At 51.7% G+C, this 10,480-nt stretch overlaps 1 protein-coding gene across 1 annotated transcript in view; it reads left to right on the top strand.

The window, feature by feature from the left end:
• The window catches only part of PEMT (phosphatidylethanolamine N-methyltransferase), a 40,868-nt gene extending 31,140 nt beyond the window's left edge, over positions 1-9,728 (top strand). The window contains exons 5-8 of the mRNA XM_005425938.2: positions 2,620-2,731; positions 6,717-6,791; positions 7,570-7,630; positions 8,332-9,728. Of these exons, the coding sequence (XP_005425995.1) occupies positions 2,620-2,731; positions 6,717-6,791; positions 7,570-7,624 (242 nt within the window). The 3' untranslated portion in view covers positions 7,625-7,630; positions 8,332-9,728. The remainder of the gene's footprint in view (positions 1-2,619; positions 2,732-6,716; positions 6,792-7,569; positions 7,631-8,331) is intronic.
• The last annotated feature ends 752 nt before the right edge of the window (positions 9,729-10,480 follow it).

Here is a 10,480-nt window from a genome sequence, read left to right as displayed (position 1 = left end):
ATTAGGCTTTGGAGCAGCTGCAGAACGCTTTGTCTCTCTGGTGTGGGCTCAGTGGTGCAGTGGGAGCTGTGTGAGTCACCCTTCTCCAGCAGCCTGCCTGTGCCACCCCATCTCCAGCACAGCAGCACCAGCTCCAGGTGCTGTTTGCAGCAGCTGGATGTGGCCCCTGTCCCTGGCAGAGCCATCCCTGGTGCCCTGTCTCCATCCTGTGCCCTCACTGGGATTCAGGCATCACTTCAGCATCACTTCAGCACCCTCCTTTTTTGCCCTGTTTCCCAAAAAACACAGTGATGAGGGCTGGGCTAATCTCAAGGCTGAGGACATGGAGAGGCTGCTTTGCCTGTCTGAGCCCATCTGCCTCATGCCCTCATACCCCAGTGACATTTCTTCCAGCACTGACCAAGATTTCAAGTCAATCTGACTTTGCCAAAGTCTGTTGCTGGGCCTGGAGAAGCTGACAGCTCTCTGGGGTGAAGCAGAGGTGATGCTCCAGCCCAGGTCAGGCTCCAGGCATTCTGGGGGACCTTGCAGAGTGGCTTTTTGCTGCTGTGATCCCACCCTGAGCTGTGAGATGGCTGCACAGACCTCCAGCAAAAAATAGCTCCTGTTAGTGCCTCAGCTTGGCAAGGAGCTGATTCCTGATTTGAGGGCTCAGTGAAGGCACAGGAGATGCCCAGGGTGATGCTGTGCAACACCACACACAGACCTGTCCCTAGGCACCTCTCTGAACATAAACACATAGAAACCACCTCTCTGGTGCTCATGTTCATTGAGCTGTGCAGGTTTAGAGGCAGAGATTACATTGGAAAAGCTCCTGGGCAGCTGCCTGTGTGCTCCTGCTCGTGGGGAGCCTGCCTGGAGGCTTGCACAGCCCCACCAGTGCTGGGCACAGATGTGCCCCTGCCAGCCCCACGGACCCAGGGCTCTGTGTGAACCTCCTCAGTGCCAGGGCCATGTGGGGAATGAGGTGTTCAGCTCAAGGGCGAGGGTGGGCAGGGGATAATGAAGCATTTTGACACATAAGAAAGCACAGAAACGGGCTGTGGCAGGGGGTGATGTGTTCTTTCTACCAGAACAATCTCAGAGATGTATTGCCAAGTAACTGTGAGAACATATAGTATGAATACAAGGCAATTATCTCACTTAGTGGCCTGCAGTTAAAACCCAAAAGCATTGTGTAATTGGGCAGGGGCTGTTTATCCTTAGAAATAAATGTTTTAGCACCATGTGAGGTCAAAGAAATTACACCACGATCCAGGTAATAATAATAACCTTGAGTAGTTTGCACTCCTGTAATGCCTTTCATCTGGATTTGTGAGCACTTTCTCACCATACATTAATCCTCACCACCCTCCGTGCTCTAAGAAAGACTGATGTTATGATCAGTGCACAATAGCACCTGGAGGGCCAGAGGAGCCTTGCCCAAGGTCAGGGAAGGGCTGGCAGCAGAGCTGGGAGCTCAGCCCGGGGTGGTGGCTGAGGGACAGGCTGCTCCTCATGGACCAGTGCTTGTGGACATGGAGCATGCATGGAGCACAGGGGAGCACAGCTGGACAAGGGTCTGCAGCACCAGGAGGAGCTGAAAGAGCTGGGAGGGGCTCAGCCTGGAGAAAAGGAGGTTCAGAGAGAACCTTTTGGCTCTCCACAACTCCCTGACAGGATGGGGCAGCCAGAGAGGGGTCAGGCTCTGCTCCCAGGGACAGGGCAAGAGGAAATGACCTCAGATTGTACCAGGGGATGTTGACATTTGATGTCAGGAAAAAATTCTTCACCCAAGGGGTTGTCAAGCCCTGGCACGGGGTGCCCAGGTCAGTGGAGGGATTTAAAGTCCTGTATGTGTGGTGCTTTGTGGTCTCACTTGTAAGACCAACAGAACCAGAGATCTGCATCCTGGCCCTTTACCCCTCTGAAATATTGCTCACAAACTGCACATCTCCCTGTAATTTCTTTCCCAAGCTCCTTTCAGGAGGGTGGAAGGATTACTCCAAGGTAGATGGGGAGCTGGTTGGATGCTGACAGTTCTGAGAGCTTTCCTCATTACAGATGACAATCACCCATTATCATCATCATCATTGTGCCAGTAACTGAGTGTTTTGTAGGCAGAGGTGCTATTTTCTGAAATTCTGAGAAATTCTCTGAACTATGAGATAAGAGTGACATTATGGATGAGGGCATTTGGTTCTGGTGGTCATGATGAAAACAGCTCCAAACACCATTTCACAGCACTGGGTTTATTTTCACATTAAATGGATTTGATCCCATGCACTTGCTTCCTCGTGGAGTGGCATTTGACAGGCAATTTTACAAATGAGAAAACCAGAATTAACCATTTGGGACCTCCAGAGCTGTGTCCTGATGAGGGACGTGGCTGCCACAACCTCATTGCAATGCAGGAGCCTTTTGTGGGCAAAGAGCCATTCCTGGAAAAGCTGATAGACACAGAGTAAACAAACAGCTTTTTTGTTGCTGTTTCCTCAGCCTGGAAGTCAGTGCTGAAACCTTTTGCTGTGAATCCCTGCCAGGGATGCCCTGTGGCACAGGGAGGGTATCAATGTGCCAAAACCCCCCATGAATCCCAATTTCATGGAGCCTAACCAAAACCTCTCTGCTTGCTCTTAGGTGATTACTTTGGCATCCTGATGGAGGAAAAAGTGACCAGCTTCCCCTTCAGCATCCTGGATAACCCCATGTACTGGGGCAGCACAGCCATCTACCTGGGCTGGTCCCTCATGTGAGTACATGTCCCTGCACACACCTCTGGTGGTAGGGTCACTCTGGGGTCTCTTGGCAGGGCATGGGGTGCCAGGGTGCATTTGGGGCCAAAAAGACACTCTGGGATGGCAGGGAAGGTGCAGCCTGCCCTGACTTCTGCCTCCCTGGCTGTTTTTGTGCGTGGAAAATCTTGTGCTGTCTCGAAACACTCGCAGCATTTGTTGTAGAAAAATAAATAGCGGCCAAGTGCTGGGGGAGAGGAGGCATCAGCAAATGCTCTGCAGTGAACAGGGTCCTTGGCAGGCTCTGCACGTGGAAAAATCAACATTCAGGGCCAAATTCATGCAGGGTGTCACTCTGCAGGGGCAGGGCACTGGTGCTGGGGAGCAGTGTGACCCTGCAATTACTCTGGAAAAAGCAAAACAAGCCAAGGCACCCTTTCCCCCAGCCCACGGTGAAAACACTTCCGAAACACTCCTTGTGTGCTCCAGCACAGCTTAATAGCCTGCTTAGGAGGAAATGAATAGGCTGTAATTTAGCAGCAAATGAGCAATAGACTCTATTCAGTCTAACAAGTTTGATGTGGTTCTCATTTAATATCACATTTTATTTATTTGCCCAGGAGAAGAAAAAAAAAACCAAAACTGGCTGTGTTACTTCAGGAGCCCATGGAGTGTTGCAGGCTGTTATCAGTGGCATTTTGCACTGGTGCTCCTGACTGTGACCACCTCTCCCCTGCTTGGGTGGAAAAAATGAAGTGCTTTGCCACATTCTGGTCATTTTTCCAGCCATGTGTGCAGCCCCTGGTAATAAGTAAAGCTGATGGTTTCTCTCCTGTCTCCACTGAGCCTTGTTGCTGTTAGTTCTGCACTTGAAATCCCCCCCAGGTGCTGTCAGGGCTGGCTGCACGAGGCTGCTTCCCTTCCTGGCACTGGATGGGGTTTAAATCCTGGGAAGTGGTGCAGGATTTAAATGCCAAAGGGAGGCACTGCTGTTTGCTCTGCAGCAGCACCCTGGAAATGTTTGTATTGCTGTGGGAAATGTTTGTATTGCTGTGGAGAGTGGGGCAGAGCTGGGGCAGGATGAGTCCCCCCACACCACACCACAACCCCCACAGCAGCACAGAAGCAGGGATTTGACCACGAGGATTTAAAAGAGATCTTTATTTGTTTTAAAATCAGCATCAAACTGCTTCCTAAAACCTTTGCAGAATCCACTGGAACCTGCTGAGCTGTTTCTGTCGCAGAATCCCTTCTTCACCCCTCTCCTTGAGCTCTTCCAGCACAATTCTGGGCAGGAGCAGCTGCAGGCAGCTGGGGACAGCAGTGATTGCCTCCTTTTTCTCGTTAAAAGGCTGCCACCATTAAGGCCAGCGAGGCGTGACAAATAATTGCTGTGAACAAATTGCTGGAGCTGTGCAGAGTGGCACCCAGACACCACCCACCTGCCTGGGGGGAGCTCAGCACAGCCCTTCTCACGGTGGTTTTTGGCTTTTTCTCTTCCCTGGGACCTCGGTTCATACAGCCACAGAATCATTTGGGTTGGAAAAGAATGATAAGATCATCGAGTCCAGGCATTAACCCAGCACTGCCATCATCAGCACTGAAACATGTCCCCAGATGCCACATTTACAAGGCTTTTAGATCCCTCCAGGGATGGTGGCTCCACCACTGCCCTGGGTAGCTGTGCCAGGGCCTGACAGCACTTCCAGGGGAGAAATTTTCCCATTATCCAACCTAAACCTCCTGTGGGGCACCTCGAGGCCATTTCCTCTTTTCCTGTTGTATCCCTGGTTTCACCCTTCTGCCAGGGAGCTGGAGAGAGTGAGAAGGTTCCCCCTGAGCCTCCTTTTCTCCAGGCTGAGCCCCCCATCTCCCTCAGCTGCTCCAGACCCATCCCCAGTTCCATTCCCTTCTCTGGACACTCTCCATTGGCTGATTTTTTGGGGCATCCATTCTTTCTCCTGAGGTCCCAGAGCTTTCAGAAGATGTCAGGTGTCTCCCTCAGAGGCCAGAGCTGATGTCCCATCCTGGTGGCAGCAGGAGGATGCTGGAGGAATCCTGCAGCTTTCTGATTCTGGCCAGACCTAAACCACAGAGCACATTTGTCCTCCCTTGGGGATGCATCACCCTCCTTATCATGGCATCAGAACCCAAAGGATTGATCCATCCTCATCCAGAGGGATGAAAACACATCACATCAGCCTGTCCTCCGACTCCAGCCCAGCCTTAAAAGCATCAAGTGGGGGTGACAACCCCCAGCCATGGGGAGCTGCAGCAAGGCTGGGGACAGACAGACTTCCCACCCAAAACAAAGTCCTGGCAGGACAACAAACCCTTCCTGACTCATTCATCCCTGCTGCTGCAATCAGATGTGGCCCAGTATGTAGGTCAGGCTCGTAAGAGGACAGGAACAGTTCACCCAAATGCTGCTCATCACCTGTGCTGAGCAGCCTCGTTTCTCCTGGCAGACAAACGGAGCATTCCCCGTGTGGGGACAGCTCTGTGTGCCTCTGGTAGGGAAGTGTTCTAACTCACAGCAACAGGCTGTGTAAATCAGAGCTGGAGCTGCAGCCAAATGATGCAATTAGAGGTCTTGCTGTCAACAAACAATCATGTAAATTTGTTCTCTCTGATAGGAATCAAGAAGGAGACATGACTAAGCATGTAATAGCAGGGGCTTGGGAGAGAAGGAAGTTGCCCGAAGCTTCTTAATGAGGGAAAAAGTTATTGCAGAATGAAAATGGTGCAAAAGTGGAGATTTGTGGGTGCCTCTCCAGGGACTGAGGAGGCTGGGTGGTACCTGAAAGTGGCTCCAGTGTGGGGTTTAGGTAGTTCAGTCTCTCTCTGCAGGTGTGTTTTCCCAGCAGCACAAGTCGCCTTGCACCAGGCTTGTGGGATGTTTATCCTCATAAAATCACAGAATGGTTTGGGTTGGAAGAAACTTTAAAGCTTATCTTAATTGTCCCCCTTAATTAGGACACTGGTGATTGTCTTTAACTGCTGGTGGCAGCTCTGAGAGGGATGGGAGCTGGCTGTCAGCAAATAAAGTATTTAGCTGGTCCTTGGTGGGGAAACGTGCAAGGCCAGGCTGGACAGGGTTTGGAGCAGGCTGGGATTGTGGAAGGTGTCCCTGCCCATGGCAGGGGTGGGATGAGATGAGGTTTGAGCTCCTTTCCAGACAAAGCCATTCCATGATTAGGATTCTATGACATCTCTCTTCAGAGCAGGAGGTGATGAGGATTTTTGGTCCCCAAGCCTCTGCTAAAAGGAGCAGCCATCTCCATTGTGTCCTCAGTTCTTGTTCATCTCTCCCCATAACCACACAGTGAGGAGCAGTGGTGGCATCGATGCCCTGCGCTGTGCCTGGTGACATCTGGCTGGAGGACACATTCCTGATCCCTGTTGAAATGGGTTTAAAAGTGAACCAAGGCCCCAGCACCCAGCCCCAGTGCAGCACCCACGCAGCACCCTTCCCAGGGCAGGAATGGACCTTCCCATCCCTTCCCATCCCTTCCCATCCCTTCCCATCCCTTCCCATCCCCATCCCTGCACTGGCTGAGCCACCACTTGCATGTGTGGTGTGCCATGCACTGCTCTGGCTGCCTGGTGTCCCCTGTACCCTGGGTGGCACCTTTTTGGGACATCAGCCACGTCCCTCGGAGCATGGGCTGCGAGCTGCAGCTGTGTGTCAGCAGCTGCTCAGCCCTTAAACAGCCCCATAATCTCAGGATTTAGCATCAAAGCAGGAGCTCTCACAGCAGAGACGTGCAGGGATCAGACTTAAAAGAAGTCACTGAAGGAGGCTGGGGAAGAGCCTTTGCCAAGTAACATCTGTCTAAGACAGTTAACATTAAGCACAAAAAAAACCCCAGCCCTTTTGTTTGCTTCTGTTTAATGAGTGAGCAAGAGCTCTCTGCAGCCCAGTGTCTCATTTCACTTTCTCAACCAGGTCTTGCATAAGCCCGTGTACTTACCTGATCTTTTCCTTCTCTTTCAAAACAGGCACGCCAGCCCAGCTGGCCTTTTGCTGACAGCTGTAGTGGCAATTTCCTACACAATTGCTGTGCTGTACGAGGGGTGAGTAGCTGTGCACAACTGGAGAGCTTCTAATTATTTCTACCAGCTTTAACTCTCGAGGTTTCAGAGAACTGCACAAGTAGAAATGTTTTTTTTCCTATTAATTCAGCAGGGAAGAAGGAAAACAGAGGAATTTTTTTTTTCAATTGTTTTGATAATGGGCAGATTCCACTCTGAAGCTATTTGCTGAGTTCTAGGAACATTTGTGTGGTTTTTTTTAGTTTTATCAAAATGAGGCCTTTTTTCCTTTTGGGTGCCAGATTCTGTCTATAGAAGAACAATAAGGAAGGCAGTGAGAGGACTCATTGTGTCTTCACAAGAGCCCCCTACAAGAAGCACTTGCATTTTGTAGTTCCTTGGATGGGCTTCTCTGCTGTTTTGCACTACAATAGCCCAGCCAGCAGCACAGGATGGAGCAGCACAAAATAACTCCCAGAAGCAGCAGTTGTACTTCAGCAGTGAAAGGTCTTTTGTGTTTGCAAGGGAGGGGGAGATGCAGAGAGCCATGGTCTGCATGAGGGGCAGTCTGGGTGTGTGCTGAGCCTTGTCCTGCTTGGCACAGGGATGGTTCTGTAGCTGCTCCACAATCCAGAGAGGCTGAAACCAGGATTGCCACGGCACAGGAATAGTCAGGCTGTGCCAACCTGTGAAGGACAAATTTTGTAGGCCCAGAGGTGAGCACTCAGTAGCCTTGATTTTAATTCTTCCTCCCTTCTTTTGCCCCTCTTTTCTGTCTCTGCCCCCCTCTCTCCCCAAATTCCCATCCTGCCAACTCCAGGCCTTTCACAGAGGAAATCTACCGGAGGAAGCAGAAGGGAGTGAAGAGCAAGTAACCCCAGGTACGTTTGCTGATGGGAGCATTTCAGGGGCTGCTTTGCTGAACCCCCCACCAACGAGCCCCCCAGCCCAGCCCTGCCTTCCCTGGCTCCTCCAGAGCCCTTCCCACTCTTCTCAAAGCATTTGAGCTTCAAGGCTGTGCAGAATCCCAGGCAGAGAGGTTTCTCACAGCAGCAGTCGTGTCCGCCCCTTGGCACCCGACCAGCAGCCCCCAAATTATTTTGATTATACACTTGAGAATCAGCGCGAGGGAAAATTGCTGGGAAGCTTTGAGGCTCCAGGCTTCATCTGAATCAGGCAGAAAAATACAACTATTGGCCATGGCAGGTGCTCCAGAGAGTGGCAGGGATGGTGTTAGAGGGCATGTGTGCCTGCTCATCCCTCAGGGAAATCAGAGCTCCCTGCTCTAGATGCTCCTTGCCTGAGCCAGGAACATTTCTGCCAGGGGGCTCACCCTAAAACCTCAGCCCAGGCTTGTTTGGGGGGCCAAAAGCTTCTCCAACAGCACAAGCTCCTGGCCAGGCTCCTTTCCTGGGGGTTCATTGCCACCTTGGAGCCCCCAGTGCATTTGCCTGCTGGGTTTTGGAGAGCTGGGACAATCCCAGGGCACTGCTGAGGTTTTGGCAGCACTGTGCTGCTGTCACAGAGCTGCTGTGGCACCAGTGAGGTCCCCAATGGACTCTTGTCCTTTTGTCTTTTGCAGGGCACTCTCTGGGGTACCTCCTGCCTCTCTGGTCCCCACACTGTCCAATTTGCCCATTTTTCTACTGAGATGTATCCTGCTAATTAACCCAGCAACCCTTAATGAGCTAACTGAGCTCCATGCAGCACTGGAAGTGACCAGAGGAACAGCCTGAGCGTGGTGGCAGCTCCTTGTCACAGCCATGGGAGATGGAGGTCCCTGTCCCCAGGGCTCTGCCCAGGTCTCTGCAGCTCCTGATGCTTTCCTGGGAGTTCCACAGGGTGGGACCTCCCCACCTCTTCTCCCACATCCATTACTGGAGATCTGCAGGCAAAAAGGAATTCCCTTTGGACTGGAGGGAAAGCAGAGCAATGATGGAAACACCAGGGGCCTTTCATGAGTGAGCTGTGAGCAAATGGAAGCACCAGCTCCAGCTGGTCCTGAAGATCATCTGAAGGTGCAGCCTGAGAGCCACGAGTGCAGACAAAGCTCAGGCCCAGCAATGGAGAGAGCTCAGGAGCCCCTGAGGATTCAAACACAGACGGGGAAGGAACAGGGGTGACTGCTGTAAGCTCAACAACATCAAAACCTGCTGCAAACCCAAAAAACCAACCCCTTCCTTTTTGGGAAAGGAACCTCCCCATCCAGAGCTGCAGTTTCCCACCCGTGCAGCATCCCCACGCTATTGCAAAGGCTCTGAGAGAAGTGACTGAAAAGCACAGGAATGTGAATGTATGACCTAAAGCACAGCCCAGGGGCATGCAGGGATGGCAGCTGTCCCGTGGGGAAGCCCCAGCATGGAGAAGACCCAGGGGAAGAGTCAATCCCTGTCTGCACTTCGCAGCTCTCCCACCCAGGCCCCTCCTTTCCCCTGGGTCCTGCTGCCTTTCCCACCACCCAGTGCCTTCCAGCTGTTTTCCATGGTCTTGCAGGGGCAGTGGAGGGAGGGAGGGAAGAGAGGGCAAGGTTTGTTTCTGCCTTCCACACCGTGCAGCAGCCAGGTACAGATGTGCCCCTCTGCTCCTGCCACCAGCCTGTCCCAAAACTGTCCAGTGCTGAATCCTGCCTTGAACAGAAAGGTCCCAGAGGTGATGCTCCAGCCCCAGGCTCTGTTTTCACAGATTCCCAGAACAGTTTGAGAAATAAACTGTAAGTGACCAAAGGAGCAGGTGCTGGAGAAGGGAGCTGTGCTGCTGCTGGCTCCTGTGGGGCCACTGGAATGTGGCACCACATCTCAGCACCGCTGTCCCCTCCTCAGAGGGTCCTCCCTCTTCTCAGTGTCACCTCCACGAAACGGTTCCGTTTCCTTTTGCTTTTACACGTTGTAATTAACTCACCCTGCAGGCATCGCTCAGCAGAATTAAAAGTGTTGGTCTCTTTTCAGTGCGGCCTCCGTTTCCTGCGGAAGGGCTCACAAATGCTGTGTTTGTGTTTCATCACTTCAGAACCATTACACAGAGATTTATTGTTTTTTATTGCCATCTCAACCACCTTTCTCTCAAAGATTTGGGCATAGTATTTTATTTTTAGATAAGTTTCCACATTCCCTTCACAGCCAATGTTTATAGAGGGAGGCTAAACTGGCCCAGTACCCATAGCAACCATTGAGGAGAGGATACATTGCATTATTCAGACAATTTATGTCAGAGTTGCCAGTCCTGGCTCAAAGTCTCTGATGTCAATAAACTTGGATTTGTTGATAAGTGAAATCAGTATTTACTGAAGAAGCACGTGCTCATACGGGAAGAATTATTCCTGATGAGAGCACAGTGAGGGCTGTGTTTGTGCTGTCTCATTCCCAGTCTGGGGACCATGTGTGCCTTTCCCAGTCCCTTCTGCAAGGCCAGAAGGGACCCCAGTGGTACCATTCCCCTCCCCAGCCAGTATCAGCCTCCTAAACCGTGTGTCTGTCACCATAAACCCCAGTGGTGGAGCTGCTCCCATGCCATGCCCGCAGCACCCCATGAGCACAGGGATTTGATGCTGGGATGGCTGCACAGGCTCCTTCCCCCTCCATCTGCCATTTCCAGCACAAGGGTTTTTTGGGGGCTGTGCCAGACACATCCCTGGTTTTAGCAGCTCTTCCCACAGCAGCCAGCACAGATTAAACATCTCTGCCTTCACTCAACTGGTTCTGGCTGCCATGAAGCTGGAATTTGATATTTTAGAG

The sequence above is a fragment of the Geospiza fortis genome, unplaced genomic scaffold (assembly GCF_000277835.1).
Source record: "Geospiza fortis unplaced genomic scaffold, GeoFor_1.0 scaffold213, whole genome shotgun sequence".
Taxonomy (NCBI): domain Eukaryota; kingdom Metazoa; phylum Chordata; class Aves; order Passeriformes; family Thraupidae; genus Geospiza; species Geospiza fortis.
The sequence above is the reverse complement of the archived record's forward strand: the minus strand, read 5'-3'. Positions and strand labels throughout refer to the sequence as shown.